Source organism: Brachyhypopomus gauderio, chromosome 3, assembly GCF_052324685.1.
Source record: "Brachyhypopomus gauderio isolate BG-103 chromosome 3, BGAUD_0.2, whole genome shotgun sequence".
Classification (NCBI taxonomy): Eukaryota; Metazoa; Chordata; class Actinopteri; order Gymnotiformes; family Hypopomidae; genus Brachyhypopomus; species Brachyhypopomus gauderio.
The window spans coordinates 774,094-790,247 of record NC_135213.1 but is presented as its reverse complement, the minus strand read 5'-3'; the positions used below and the strand labels follow the sequence as shown (position 1 = coordinate 790,247).

The 16,154-nt window shown below is 37.0% G+C and overlaps 2 protein-coding genes across 7 annotated transcripts in view; both read right to left on the bottom strand.

The window, feature by feature from the left end:
- Positions 1-419: 419 nt before the first annotated feature.
- The window catches only part of LOC143509909 (uncharacterized), a 17,315-nt gene continuing 1,580 nt past the window's right edge, over positions 420-16,154 (bottom strand). The window contains exons 2-8 of one of the 4 annotated variants that reach the window (XM_076998788.1): positions 11,009-11,213; positions 10,215-10,484; positions 3,568-3,772; positions 2,004-3,043; positions 1,847-1,916; positions 1,032-1,194; positions 420-927 (exon numbers count right to left, since the gene is read on the bottom strand). In XM_076998788.1, coding sequence (XP_076854903.1) covers positions 765-927; positions 1,032-1,194; positions 1,847-1,916; positions 2,004-3,043; positions 3,568-3,772; positions 10,215-10,376 — 1,803 coding nt within the window. In that variant the 5' untranslated portion in view covers positions 10,377-10,484; positions 11,009-11,213 and the 3' untranslated portion in view covers positions 420-764. Of the gene's footprint in view, positions 928-1,031; positions 1,201-1,846; positions 1,917-2,003; positions 3,044-3,567; positions 3,773-8,205; positions 8,343-10,214; positions 10,505-11,008; positions 11,214-16,154 lie in introns of those variants that run through there. The other 3 variants (XM_076998786.1, XM_076998787.1, XM_076998789.1) reach the window with 3 other exon arrangements.
- Positions 15,298-16,154, bottom strand: part of LOC143509908 (uncharacterized) — a 15,362-nt gene continuing 14,505 nt past the window's right edge. For 2 of the 3 annotated variants that reach the window (XM_076998778.1, XM_076998780.1), the window contains 2 exons: positions 15,910-16,078; positions 15,298-15,805 (listed from right to left, as the gene is read on the bottom strand). In XM_076998778.1, coding sequence (XP_076854893.1) covers positions 15,643-15,805; positions 15,910-16,078 — 332 coding nt within the window. In that variant the 3' untranslated portion in view covers positions 15,298-15,642. The remainder of the gene's footprint in view (positions 15,806-15,909; positions 16,079-16,154) is intronic. The other variant, XM_076998779.1, reaches the window with a different exon arrangement.

Below are 16,154 nucleotides of genomic sequence, written 5' to 3'. Positions count from 1 at the left end.
TGAATTTCTGTAAATACGGTAAAATACTGGCAGCTGTGTTTCCAGCTCTATACTGTAATTTTTACAGCTTCTGTACTGTATTTTAAATTACAGTTTCTTACTGTTGTATAAAATACATTAAAATACCGTGAATTTCAGTAAATACAGTAAAATACTGGCAGCAGGGTTTCCAGCTCTTTACTGTAATTTTACAGTTTCTATACTATATTCTGAATTACAGATTTTTACCATTGTATTAACATACCATGAAATTGACTGTCATTTTAGTGTCTGTATACTGTATTCTGAATAAATAAAAATTTTCCCCATGACAGCTGTCCAATTTAAGTAAGTAATCTGTGAAATTACTTCACTGACATACAAATTAGATTTCTAAAAAATAAACTAAACTGACCAAAAATAAGTCCAGCATAAAAATGTTCAAGTATATTATTTATTAAACAAAATGATAACAATCACAACCTCAGAACAAATTCTGTGAATTCAAACTCAATTCAGTGAATTGTCTGAATAATCTGGCAATCGATCCCGTCTCATTTTCAAACTCAAAAAAAAAAAAAAAACAATGATTAAAGGACTTATTTTTCTGGGAGAGGCCAGTAAAATTAAACTAAAATGTTCCTTTAAAAAATTAAATGTGCTAATAATAAAATAAATTTAAAAACAAAACAAAATTAAATTAAACAGCCCAAAACTGGTAAAATTTCCTCTATCTGCACACACTACTAGTGAATGCATTAGTGCGAGTGTGAAAAATTGCTTGCCTAAATGAAGTCCCACTGAAAGTCCATGAGATTCTTTAGGAGTGTGGAGACACGAGGATTTACTGTGAAAGATTTCTTGTTCACAAGTCTACCGGTCCTCTTTGAGACCACCTTGCCCCGGCTAGTCTTTGAACCCCTCTCTGGATTTATCCCAACAAAGCGCCTGGAGAGACAACAGTATAAAAATAATAATTGGTTGGTGACTTTCAGAGTGATTTGGGAAATGAAGCACGCACAAATACAGATATAAGACACAAAATGTCTTACCTCTGAATGAACTCCAAAGTACAAGATGCCTCCTCCTGGTACTGCAAGTTGAACACGTAGTACATTGCAAACAAAGTTGCAAGCCCAGTCAAGAATGCAGGTAGGATGCCCTCACAAATGACATGACCCTCAAGACTAATCATCCAGCCTTGAATGACCTGGTCTGTTCCTTGCATAAAAAAAACATTGTTTTAACTAACAATGACACATGTTATTAAAGCAAAGCAAAGCATCAGCACTCCTTGTGGATTTAGCCTGCTAAACAGTGAGTATGTGTGTGTGTGTGTTGGAGTGTGAGTTAGGGGTTACACAAAATAGTCAACTAGTTGATTTTACTGCTACTGGTCATGAGAATATGACACTAACAAAAAAGAAAGTCTTGAGAAGCGTGGTGTTTTCAGGGTCATACCTCCGGTTTGCTGAAGGTTAATGCAATCCAGGGCTCATTGGAAAAGGGCATGCCATGCTCTACTTGACTAGTCTGGCTTCATTGTGAATTTTTTAGGTTGGAGTTTAAAAGTCAGTTAGGGTAAGTGAGTGTGTGAGAGTGAGTGAGTGAAGGTGAGAGTTAGTTAAGTGGATGAGTATGCGTGAGACTGAATATGAGTGAGAATGAGTGTGTGTGAGTGCAAGTGAGAGTAAGTTAAGTGAGAGATTGTGACTCTGAGTGAGTCTGACTGTGCAAAAGTTACTTGACGAAGTATTTTGCATTAAAAATATAATTTTTCTCCAATTACTTAATTTGACTAAAGTATTGATAACATTGCTTTGCTGAATAAAAGTAATATGCAAAAGTCATACACAGATATACATACCAAGAAGTATCAGACGAGGACTTGCAGGGAGTGTTAGAGTCCTCTCAACATCTGCTGCAGTGGCACTGGTCTGAAGAAAATGAAAAGATTCATATCCTAAGTATAACACCGAGATTAAACACAAATTCTAACAAAAGAAAACAAAAAGTAAACTCACATCTGCATGAAAAATGAGCCCACTGGTATTCTCTTGAAAGTGTGTCATAAGTAGCTGTACAACACGGATTGGTTCCTCGACATCTTCAGTTTTCGAGAGGACAGCTTTTACATTTGCATCTTTAGATTTTGATTTAAAGTATTCTGTAATCGGTCCTCCACATTCTGCCATGGAAATCTCCAAAGCTCGCAACACATTAATCTCAGTGAGCATCTGAAAATGGCAGAAGATTGACTTCTGATTAAAGAGGTAAGGCCACTGGCTTCTCAAGTCTTGGACTGAAGGTGGTGGTGCTGTATTTAGATGCTGACGCAGAAGACAGAATGTAGTCTCCATTAGATTTTTTACTTCAGATTTCTCTACTCCACCCATTCCCTCCTGACTATAAATCTCCTGTAATCTTTGACGTTTTGCCTCCACTGTTTCCTCTGTTTCTTCAGGCGGGAATTGAGGCTGAAATCTCACACAACCATAAGTGTCAGTCGGCCTCATCTTACCTCCAGTGTTTGATGCTGAGGCTCTATGGCGTATGTTACTCTCACGGTTCAGATTCTCAATACGTGTCTTGACTTGTATAAGCAGTGATGTATAACCTCCAGCCATTACTGAACCATCAGGAAACATGTCTGCAAAACTATTAGGATACTGCCTAATAATGTTTCTACAGACAGTGAGACACTGTGCTCGTGTAGGGCACAACTCAAACTTGCGCATCTCACTTACAAGAATTCTGACCATCTGACGGCGTTCTGGAGGTTTAGGTCTCTTACCAGAGGAAATTGCTGTTTGTATTTCTGGCGGCATTTTCTCCCATGGGACTTGAAATCTTTCAGGCCATGTCTTTGCAATGTGTAATGGTCTGGTATTTGGGCTTCTGCTGTCTGTTTCTGAAGACAGTGATGTGGAGGGTGAGCTTGACTCTTCATATCCATGCGAAAGAAAAGAATCTGAATGCAGTGATGGATTAGAACATGCTGTTGGGCTGGAGAGTGGTGAATGGCTTGATATTACTTCCATATTCAAAGTGAGGGTCTCTGCCTCTGAAAGGCAACAAAATAAATAAAGGTAGAAGTTTAATTTACATTTAATTAAAATTTTCTTTACTACAAATATGTCATTAGATAAACAATAAGCAAAAAGACATAAATTATGTGGTTGTCAATCGTGGTTGAAGTAGTTTTTATAGTATTTAATAGTTAAAAGTATTTTTGCTTGCTTGATCACACCCATTTAAAGTCAAACAGCATGTTAATATGGTAATTAGTTAAATAATTTGTGGTTCAAGCAGAGGAATCTCCAAAATGTGCAAGCCAGTGCATAGATGATAACTGTTTGGTGCTATATTCGGAGCCATTTTCAAAAGGTGGAACTACATAAAACACATTCCCCATCAATATGAAGAACCATTTTGTAATGCAAACAACAATTTAAGCATGAAATGTTCTACATAGAACCATTCATTTTATTACAGAACAATTCAGGAACCATCTTTGTAGTCAGTGTAGTCTAGAACAGAACTGAAAACCACTGATCCACCCTTATGATATATTAAGGTCTACATTACCCAATTTGAAGGCCTCTAGTAGTTTCCTGAGTTGAATTACTGGCAAGACTTCACAAATATCTTCTTGTTGTACATATCGTAGGTCGTCTTTATTTTCTACTCCACAATTCTGAAGTATAGAGATCAGCTGTCCACAAGTTTCTTCAGAAATATTGGGCAAAGCCTTGAGAATGATGGCCTTTATGTCTTCAATCAAGAGGGACATCTTTGTACAAGGACAGAAAGGTATGGTGAAGAATTAGTAATGGCATGCCCCACACCATGTACTCAGGCAAGGGGTAGTAATCTAGCAGATTCTTGTGGTTAACACAGCACATTTTCCCTAATGGTTTAAGACTATAAGCACCCATGTCAGGAAGACGCACAGCCTGACGCTCCTCTGTAATAAAATGTATTTCTAAACCCTCATGAACGAGAATTACTTTAATTTTTCCCACTACAAGGTCTTCTTGTTCACCAATCAAGATGTACATGTTCTTTTTGTATTTTGTGCCCTTCACTGTAACTTCATGTGCTATCTCAGTGTTGAGAGACTCAAAGTTGAGATGCGAAACTGCTTGTCTAATCTCATCATTATAGTCACCTAAAAAAAACTCTGCGCTTTTGACCACAGCAACATCTGCTGGAAAAAAATTTCCAGCATAAAGAAATGCCTGCAACAGCTGATGTCTCTCTGCTAGGGTTCCACAAAGATTTTTAAAGTTGTGCAATTTTCTGGCACATTGCTTAAAATATGTATGTTTGCTCTCAAATCTTAGAGTCCATAGACGTATGAGAGGCCCAAAGTGAATGATCAGCTCAGGATAATGACTAAGGTAATGATGCTTGGGTTTTAGTGGTTGAGTAGGAAAGGCTTGCCTTCGAGAATACAGATATTCCTCCATTAGAACTCCTAAATAGGCTACTTGACCAGTAAAAATAGCTGGTGCACATATGAGCTCAACAATCTCTCTTAGCTGCAAAATCAGCCTCCATATTTCACTCTCACTTGGATTACTGATTTTGTCTCTGATTAAGACTGGCAGCATCCTGAGTAAACACCAGTTTTGTGCAGCATGGCCAGATAGCTTTTCTCCCCCTGCACTAACCTCACTGGGTTTGTTGTTACCATCATTACCCAAGTACTTGAATTGATTTATCCGTTGATTCAGTTCCCTATATGTGAATTGCTTGTCCACTGTTACAAGATAACGAATGTATAATGACAAATCAGAAGATACAACCCCTTCAAAAAGGTCGTGACCAAGACATGGAGGTAACCCTGGCTGACAGACATGAAAATAGCTTAGTTGATTAAACACAGAATCAAATTTGACACCACCACTGGAACTCAAAGCTGCATTATCACTCAGAGACTGGAGGTGGTCTCTATGTAACTGCACTGTTCGCTTAACGCCTTTGAAAAGGGGATCTGCTTGAAAAGTTGCTCTGTCAATGGTACAATACCTACAGAAGTATTCACTCTTACTAAAATTTTCTATGAATCCTCCTATATTATGTGCACCTGGATTGTCCCCAACAATGGAACACAATATTCCCTTGCAAACCTGTCCATCAGGAAAAGCAATGCCACCCATCTCTAGATCTTTAAGACCTTTTATCAAGGGACCCAAGACTTTCTCTTGACCAAAATGCTTGAAATCCTGCTCTCTGCAAAGTAGAACAAGCTGCAGTTGGTCAATGCTTGATCTATGATGTGGTGCAATATCTGCAAGAGTAGCATACACACAAAGTATTTTGTGTTTCTTCTTCCCAGATCCCAGAGGGTTGGCTACTTCTAAGGCATCCTGATATAGGATCAATCCAAATGAATTCTCTGCATGAAACAACACATTTTCTGACAAGTGTTTTCCATCCCAAACATCCTGAAGGATATCTTTAGCTTGGAATGATGTGGACACTTGTTTATGATGTTCCCTAATTGAGTCAATCTGAAATAGAGACTTGATCGTTTCTTTAATTGGAACATACTGTGCAAAACATTCTTTGCCTGCCTTATTCTGCCCCAGACAAATTGGAATTGGTTCAATGTAATTGAAATTATTTTTGAAAACTGTTTTCCTTCTCTGGTTAGTTTTCAGGGTGTGAGAATTGCATCTTCGAAAGAGATCTTCATTTTTTAATACATCAATAACGGCACTTATGTCTGCTTCATGAACCCCAAGTGTAGCCAGCCTCTCTTTCAGTTTGAAAAGTAAATGTGACTGGCTTATATCATGTATTTCTTGCAGATGTTCAACAATTGTTTGCACTGTAAAAAATTCCTGTAAAAAAACAGCTAAATTACAACAGTAAAATGCTGTTTTTTGTAAAATATGTTAATACTGTAAAAAAACAGCTAAATTACAACAGTAAAATGCTGTTTTTTGTAAAATACGGTAATACTGTGAAAAGGAAATAGTTATTTACAGTATTACCGTATGCTAAAAAGAAGTAAATCATTTTACGGTACAGAACAGTATTTTCTCAAAGCCGCCTTCAGCTCCGCCCACATTCAGATGCTGCCGTTGTAAAAAAGCCCTGAGGATTACTCTTCCCGGGTGTATCATTAACAAGGTAAGCTGCCTCAGTCAAACAAAGTGGTGTTTTGTTCTGTGGACTTTCAGATTGATTAACAGATTAGATGTCTAACTCTACACCATTAAGTTTTAGCTAGCATTGAATGTGAGAGCTGTCTGGTTCGCTACAGCTAATATTTATTTAGTAACCTAAATCAACATGTTAGCCTATATGTTAACTTAGTTAGTACAATTTTTTTTTCATTAATTGCTTAACTATCATTTGAAGCTGCCTTTGTATTTATTCCCCTGTGGTTTATTATTATGAAGGTAATTTTTACCATATTGCGAGAATTTTTATTTGCTCCCTAGTAGCTTGATAGTGCAAGTGCAACCAGAAGGGTTGCTCACTTTGATAAATTGCTTTTGTTTGGCCTTGTGGGAGTCATTAATCATTGAAAGAATTTTTTTTTAATTGCACAAGTAGAACAGGTTGGTCTTAAATGTTAGCCCACATAATTAATTGCTGCTAATAGTGACACAAACTAATATTAATGTAGTAATTATTCATGTCTTCTACTTCTAAAGCATTCTTGGAGTTTTTATTTGGATGCATGACATCCGAATTTTAAAATGATTTGCCAGGTTTGTGGACATGAAGCTAGAACGGTTGTTGCACATGTTCGGCACATGCGAATTCACAGGCATGTAGCCAATATAGCCTTTAAGTGTGGTTTTTCAGATTGTAAAAGAACCTTCCAAAAATTTTCAGCATTTAAAACTCACACATATCGACATAAACGAAACTCTGGAATTACATCTAGGCTATTTGCCATATTAGACTTGACTTGTCATGTTGATTTATGTGATATCAGGTGTGAAAATTTGAAGAGCTTTTTTGCTCATTTGAAAACGCACATTAGGGAGGGAAAAGAAGTGTCTTGTCCATTTCAACAGTGTAACAGAAAGTTTGCAGTTGTGTCTACCTTTACTTCTCACATATCTAGGAAGCACAAAGATCATGGGGAACAAAACCTTGTTAACTCCATTGTAAACCCTGACTGCCCCTTTGTTGCAGAACAGTCTGATATGCAGATAGGTGCTCCTCCTCATTTTGAGGAAAGTACTGAAGAGGTCTGCCCAGAAATCATTGATGAACCTCTGTTCTTGAGATGTCTAGCCCAGTTTTACCTAAAACTTCAGGCCAAATGTCTGCTTCCATCCACCACTATACACACTGTAAAAAATTTACCCGTAATATTACAGTAAAATACTGGCAGCAGGGTTTCCAGCTATTTACTGTAATTTTTACAGCTTCTGTACTGTATTTTAAATTACAGTTTCTTACTGTTGTATGAAAATACATTAAAATACCGTGAATTTCTGTAAATACGGTAAAATACTGGCAGCTGTGTTTCCAGCTCTATACTGTAATTTTTACAGCTTCTGTACTGTATTTTAAATTACAGTTTCTTACTGTTGTATAAAATACATTAAAATACCGTGAATTTCAGTAAATACAGTAAAATACTGGCAGCAGGGTTTCCAGCTCTTTACTGTAATTTTACAGTTTCTATACTATATTCTGAATTACAGATTTTTACCATTGTATTAACATACCATGAAATTGACTGTCATTTTAGTGTCTGTATACTGTATTCTGAATAAATAAAAATTTTCCCCATGACAGCTGTCCAATTTAAGTAAGTAATCTGTGAAATTACTTCACTGACATACAAATTAGATTTCTAAAAAATAAACTAAACTGACCAAAAATAAGTCCAGCATAAAAATGTTCAAGTATATTATTTATTAAACAAAATGATAACAATCACAACCTCAGAACAAATTCTGTGAATTCAAACTCAATTCAGTGAATTGTCTGAATAATCTGGCAATCGATCCCGTCTCATTTTCAAACTCAAAAAAAAAAAAAAAACAATGATTAAAGGACTTATTTTTCTGGGAGAGGCCAGTAAAATTAAACTAAAATGTTCCTTTAAAAAATTAAATGTGCTAATAATAAAATAAATTTAAAAACAAAACAAAATTAAATTAAACAGCCCAAAACTGGTAAAATTTCCTCTATCTGCACACACTACTAGTGAATGCATTAGTGCGAGTGTGAAAAATTGCTTGCCTAAATGAAGTCCCACTGAAAGTCCATGAGATTCTTTAGGAGTGTGGAGACACGAGGATTTACTGTGAAAGATTTCTTGTTCACAAGTCTACCGGTCCTCTTTGAGACCACCTTGCCCCGGCTAGTCTTTGAACCCCTCTCTGGATTTATCCCAACAAAGCGCCTGGAGAGACAACAGTATAAAAATAATAATTGGTTGGTGACTTTCAGAGTGATTTGGGAAATGAAGCACGCACAAATACAGATATAAGACACAAAATGTCTTACCTCTGAATGAACTCCAAAGTACAAGATGCCTCCTCCTGGTACTGCAAGTTGAACACGTAGTACATTGCAAACAAAGTTGCAAGCCCAGTCAAGAATGCAGGTAGGATGCCCTCACAAATGACATGACCCTCAAGACTAATCATCCAGCCTTGAATGACCTGGTCTGTTCCTTGCATAAAAAAAACATTGTTTTAACTAACAATGACACATGTTATTAAAGCAAAGCAAAGCATCAGCACTCCTTGTGGATTTAGCCTGCTAAACAGTGAGTATGTGTGTGTGTGTGTTGGAGTGTGAGTTAGGGGTTACACAAAATAGTCAACTAGTTGATTTTACTGCTACTGGTCATGAGAATATGACACTAACAAAAAAGAAAGTCTTGAGAAGCGTGGTGTTTTCAGGGTCATACCTCCGGTTTGCTGAAGGTTAATGCAATCCAGGGCTCATTGGAAAAGGGCATGCCATGCTCTACTTGACTAGTCTGGCTTCATTGTGAATTTTTTAGGTTGGAGTTTAAAAGTCAGTTAGGGTAAGTGAGTGTGTGAGAGTGAGTGAGTGAAGGTGAGAGTTAGTTAAGTGGATGAGTATGCGTGAGACTGAATATGAGTGAGAATGAGTGTGTGTGAGTGCAAGTGAGCGTAAGTTAAGTGAGAGATTGTGACTCTGAGTGAGTCTGACTGTGCAAAAGTTACTTGACGAAGTATTTTGCATTAAAAATATAATTTTTCTCCAATTACTTAATTTGACTAAAGTATTGATAACATTGCTTTGCTGAATAAAAGTAATATGCAAAAGTCATACACAGATATACATACCAAGAAGTATCAGACGAGGACTTGCAGGGAGTGTTAGAGTCCTCTCAACATCTGCTGCAGTGGCACTGGTCTGAAGAAAATGAAAAGATTCATATCCTAAGTATAACACCGAGATTAAACACAAATTCTAACAAAAGAAAACAAAAAGTAAACTCACATCTGCATGAAAAATGAGCCCACTGGTATTCTCTTGAAAGTGTGTCATAAGTAGCTGTACAACACGGATTGGTTCCTCGACATCTTCAGTTTTCGAGAGGACAGCTTTTACATTTGCATCTTTAGATTTTGATTTAAAGTATTCTGTAATCGGTCCTCCACATTCTGCCATGGAAATCTCCAAAGCTCGCAACACATTAATCTCAGTGAGCATCTGAAAATGGCAGAAGATTGACTTCTGATTAAAGAGGTAAGGCCACTGGCTTCTCAAGTCTTGGACTGAAGGTGGTGGTGCTGTATTTAGATGCTGACGCAGAAGACAGAATGTAGTCTCCATTAGATTTTTTACTTCAGATTTCTCTACTCCACCCATTCCCTCCTGACTATAAATCTCCTGTAATCTTTGACGTTTTGCCTCCACTGTTTCCTCTGTTTCTTCAGGCGGGAATTGAGGCTGAAATCTCACACAACCATAAGTGTCAGTCGGCCTCATCTTACCTCCAGTGTTTGATGCTGAGGCTCTATGGCGTATGTTACTCTCACGGTTCAGATTCTCAATACGTGTCTTGACTTGTATAAGCAGTGATGTATAACCTCCAGCCATTACTGAACCATCAGGAAACATGTCTGCAAAACTATTAGGATACTGCCTAATAATGTTTCTACAGACAGTGAGACACTGTGCTCGTGTAGGGCACAACTCAAACTTGCGCATCTCACTTACAAGAATTCTGACCATCTGACGGCGTTCTGGAGGTTTAGGTCTCTTACCAGAGGAAATTGCTGTTTGTATTTCTGGCGGCATTTTCTCCCATGGGACTTGAAATCTTTCAGGCCATGTCTTTGCAATGTGTAATGGTCTGGTATTTGGGCTTCTGCTGTCTGTTTCTGAAGACAGTGATGTGGAGGGTGAGCTTGACTCTTCATATCCATGCGAAAGAAAAGAATCTGAATGCAGTGATGGATTAGAACATGCTGTTGGGCTGGAGAGTGGTGAATGGCTTGATATTACTTCCATATTCAAAGTGAGGGTCTCTGCCTCTGAAAGGCAACAAAATAAATAAAGGTAGAAGTTTAATTTACATTTAATTAAAATTTTCTTTACTACAAATATGTCATTAGATAAACAATAAGCAAAAAGACATAAATTATGTGGTTGTCAATCGTGGTTGAAGTAGTTTTTATAGTATTTAATAGTTAAAAGTATTTTTGCTTGCTTGATCACACCCATTTAAAGTCAAACAGCATGTTAATATGGTAATTAGTTAAATAATTTGTGGTTCAAGCAGAGGAATCTCCAAAATGTGCAAGCCAGTGCATAGATGATAACTGTTTGGTGCTATATTCGGAGCCATTTTCAAAAGGTGGAACTACATAAAACACATTCCCCATCAATATGAAGAACCATTTTGTAATGCAAACAACAATTTAAGCATGAAATGTTCTACATAGAACCATTCATTTTATTACAGAACAATTCAGGAACCATCTTTGTAGTCAGTGTAGTCTAGAACAGAACTGAAAACCACTGATCCACCCTTATGATATATTAAGGTCTACATTACCCAATTTGAAGGCCTCTAGTAGTTTCCTGAGTTGAATTACTGGCAAGACTTCACAAATATCTTCTTATTGTACATATCGTAGGTCGTCTTTATTTTCTACTCCACAATTCTGAAGTATAGAGATCAGCTGTCCACAAGTTTCTTCAGAAATATTGGGCAAAGCCTTGAGAATGATGGCCTTTATGTCTTCAATCAAGAGGGACATCTTTGTACAAGGACAGAAAGGTATGGTGAAGAATTAGTAATGGCATGCCCCACACCATGTACTCAGGCAAGGGGTAGTAATCTAGCAGATTCTTGTGGTTAACACAGCACATTTTCCCTAATGGTTTAAGACTATAAGCACCCATGTCAGGAAGACGCACAGCCTGACGCTCCTCTGTAATAAAATGTATTTCTAAACCCTCATGAACGAGAATTACTTTAATTTTTCCCACTACAAGGTCTTCTTGTTCACCAATCAAGATGTACATGTTCTTTTTGTATTTTGTGCCCTTCACTGTAACTTCATGTGCTATCTCAGTGTTGAGAGACTCAAAGTTGAGATGCGAAACTGCTTGTCTAATCTCATCATTATAGTCACCTAAAAAAAACTCTGCGCTTTTGACCACAGCAACATCTGCTGGAAAAAAATTTCCAGCATAAAGAAATGCCTGCAACAGCTGATGTCTCTCTGCTAGGGTTCCACAAAGATTTTTAAAGTTGTGCAATTTTCTGGCACATTGCTTAAAATATGTATGTTTGCTCTCAAATCTTAGAGTCCATAGACGTATGAGAGGCCCAAAGTGAATGATCAGCTCAGGATAATGACTAAGGTAATGATGCTTGGGTTTTAGTGGTTGAGTAGGAAAGGCTTGCCTTCGAGAATACAGATATTCCTCCATTAGAACTCCTAAATAGGCTACTTGACCAGTAAAAATAGCTGGTGCACATATGAGCTCAACAATCTCTCTTAGCTGCAAAATCAGCCTCCATATTTCACTCTCACTTGGATTACTGATTTTGTCTCTGATTAAGACTGGCAGCATCCTGAGTAAACACCAGTTTTGTGCAGCATGGCCAGATAGCTTTTCTCCCCCTGCACTAACCTCACTGGGTTTGTTGTTACCATCATTACCCAAGTACTTGAATTGATTTATCCGTTGATTCAGTTCCCTATATGTGAATTGCTTGTCCACTGTTACAAGATAACGAATGTATAATGACAAATCAGAAGATACAACCCCTTCAAAAAGGTCGTGACCAAGACATGGAGGTAACCCTGGCTGACAGACATGAAAATAGCTTAGTTGATTAAACACAGAATCAAATTTGACACCACCACTGGAACTCAAAGCTGCATTATCACTCAGAGACTGGAGGTGGTCTCTATGTAACTGCACTGTTCGCTTAACGCCTTTGAAAAGGGGATCTGCTTGAAAAGTTGCTCTGTCAATGGTACAATACCTACAGAAGTATTCACTCTTACTAAAATTTTCTATGAATCCTCCTATATTATGTGCACCTGGATTGTCCCCAACAATGGAACACAATATTCCCTTGCAAACCTGTCCATCAGGAAAAGCAATGCCACCCATCTCTAGATCTTTAAGACCTTTTATCAAGGGACCCAAGACTTTCTCTTGACCAAAATGCTTGAAATCCTGCTCTCTGCAAAGTAGAACAAGCTGCAGTTGGTCAATGCTTGATCTATGATGTGGTGCAATATCTGCAAGAGTAGCATACACACAAAGTATTTTGTGTTTCTTCTTCCCAGATCCCAGAGGGTTGGCTACTTCTAAGGCATCCTGATATAGGATCAATCCAAATGAATTCTCTGCATGAAACAACACATTTTCTGACAAGTGTTTTCCATCCCAAACATCCTGAAGGATATCTTTAGCTTGGAATGATGTGGACACTTGTTTATGATGTTCCCTAATTGAGTCAATCTGAAATAGAGACTTGATCGTTTCTTTAATTGGAACATACTGTGCAAAACATTCTTTGCCTGCCTTATTCTGCCCCAGACAAATTGGAATTGGTTCAATGTAATTGAAATTATTTTTGAAAACTGTTTTCCTTCTCTGGTTAGTTTTCAGGGTGTGAGAATTGCATCTTCGAAAGAGATCTTCATTTTTTAATACATCAATAACGGCACTTATGTCTGCTTCATGAACCCCAAGTGTAGCCAGCCTCTCTTTCAGTTTGAAAAGTAAATGTGACTGGCTTATATCATGTATTTCTTGCAGATGTTCAACAATTGTTTGCACTGTAAAAAATTCCTGTAAAAAAACAGCTAAATTACAACAGTAAAATGCTGTTTTTTGTAAAATATGTTAATACTGTAAAAAAACAGCTAAATTACAACAGTAAAATGCTGTTTTTTGTAAAATACGGTAATACTGTGAAAAGGAAATAGTTATTTACAGTATTACCGTATGCTAAAAAGAAGTAAATCATTTTACGGTACAGAACAGTATTTTCTCAAAGCCGCCTTCAGCTCCGCCCACATTCAGATGCTGCCGTTGTAAAAAAGCCCTGAGGATTACTCTTCCCGGGTGTATCATTAACAAGGTAAGCTGCCTCAGTCAAACAAAGTGGTGTTTTGTTCTGTGGACTTTCAGATTGATTAACAGATTAGATGTCTAACTCTACACCATTAAGTTTTAGCTAGCATTGAATGTGAGAGCTGTCTGGTTCGCTACAGCTAATATTTATTTAGTAACCTAAATCAACATGTTAGCCTATATGTTAACTTAGTACAATTTTTTTTTCATTAATTGCTTAACTATCATTTGAAGCTGCCTTTGTATTTATTCCCCTGTGGTTTATTATTATGAAGGTAATTTTTACCATATTGCGAGAATTTTTATTTGCTCCCTAGTAGCTTGATAGTGCAAGTGCAACCAGAAGGGTTGCTCACTTTGATAAATTGCTTTTGTTTGGCCTTGTGGGAGTCATTAATCATTGAAAGAATTTTTTTTTAATTGCACAAGTAGAACAGGTTGGTCTTAAATGTTAGCCCACATAATTAATTGCTGCTAATAGTGACACAAACTAATATTAATGTAGTAATTATTCATGTCTTCTACTTCTAAAGCATTCTTGGAGTTTTTATTTGGATGCATGACATCCGAATTTTAAAATGATTTGCCAGGTTTGTGGACATGAAGCTAGAACGGTTGTTGCACATGTTCGGCACATGCGAATTCACAGGCATGTAGCCAATATAGCCTTTAAGTGTGGTTTTTCAGATTGTAAAAGAACCTTCCAAAAATTTTCAGCATTTAAAACTCACACATATCGACATAAACGAAACTCTGGAATTACATCTAGGCTATTTGCCATATTAGACTTGACTTGTCATGTTGATTTATGTGATATCAGGTGTGAAAATTTGAAGAGCTTTTTTGCTCATTTGAAAACGCACATTAGGGAGGGAAAAGAAGTGTCTTGTCCATTTCAACAGTGTAACAGAAAGTTTGCAGTTGTGTCTACCTTTACTTCTCACATATCTAGGAAGCACAAAGATCATGGGGAACAAAACCTTGTTAACTCCATTGTAAACCCTGACTGCCCCTTTGTTGCAGAACAGTCTGATATGCAGATAGGTGCTCCTCCTCATTTTGAGGAAAGTACTGAAGAGGTCTGCCCAGAAATCATTGATGAACCTCTGTTCTTGAGATGTCTAGCCCAGTTTTACCTAAAACTTCAGGCCAAATGTCTGCTTCCATCCACCACTATACACACTGTAAAAAATTTACCCGTAATATTACAGTAAAATACTGGCAGCAGGGTTTCCAGCTATTTACTGTAATTTTTACAGCTTCTGTACTGTATTTTAAATTACAGTTTCTTACTGTTGTATGAAAATACATTAAAATACCGTGAATTTCTGTAAATACGGTAAAATACTGGCAGCTGTGTTTCCAGCTCTATACTGTAATTTTTACAGCTTCTGTACTGTATTTTAAATTACAGTTTCTTACTGTTGTATAAAATACATTAAAATACCGTGAATTTCAGTAAATACAGTAAAATACTGGCAGCAGGGTTTCCAGCTCTTTACTGTAATTTTACAGTTTCTATACTATATTCTGAATTACAGATTTTTACCATTGTATTAACATACCATGAAATTGACTGTCATTTTAGTGTCTGTATACTGTATTCTGAATAAATAAAAATTTTCCCCATGACAGCTGTCCAATTTAAGTAAGTAATCTGTGAAATTACTTCACTGACATACAAATTAGATTTCTAAAAAATAAACTAAACTGACCAAAAATAAGTCCAGCATAAAAATGTTCAAGTATATTATTTATTAAACAAAATGATAACAATCACAACCTCAGAACAAATTCTGTGAATTCAAACTCAATTCAGTGAATTGTCTGAATAATCTGGCAATCGATCCCGTCTCATTTTCAAACTCAAAAAAAAAAAAAAAACAATGATTAAAGGACTTATTTTTCTGGGAGAGGCCAGTAAAATTAAACTAAAATGTTCCTTTAAAAAATTAAATGTGCTAATAATAAAATAAATTTAAAAACAAAACAAAATTAAATTAAACAGCCCAAAACTGGTAAAATTTCCTCTATCTGCACACACTACTAGTGAATGCATTAGTGCGAGTGTGAAAAATTGCTTGCCTAAATGAAGTCCCACTGAAAGTCCATGAGATTCTTTAGGAGTGTGGAGACACGAGGATTTACTGTGAAAGATTTCTTGTTCACAAGTCTACCGGTCCTCTTTGAGACCACCTTGCCCCGGCTAGTCTTTGAACCCCTCTCTGGATTTATCCCAACAAAGCGCCTGGAGAGACAACAGTATAAAAATAATAATTGGTTGGTGACTTTCAGAGTGATTTGGGAAATGAAGCACGCACAAATACAGATATAAGACACAAAATGTCTTACCTCTGAATGAACTCCAAAGTACAAGATGCCTCCTCCTGGTACTGCAAGTTGAACACGTAGTACATTGCAAACAAAGTTGCAAGCCCAGTCAAGAATGCAGGTAGGATGCCCTCACAAATGACATGACCCTCAAGACTAATCATCCAGCCTTGAATGACCTGGTCTGTTCCTTGCATAAAAAAAACATTGTTTTAACTAACAATGACACATGTTATTAAAGCAAAGCAAAGCATCAGCACTCCTTG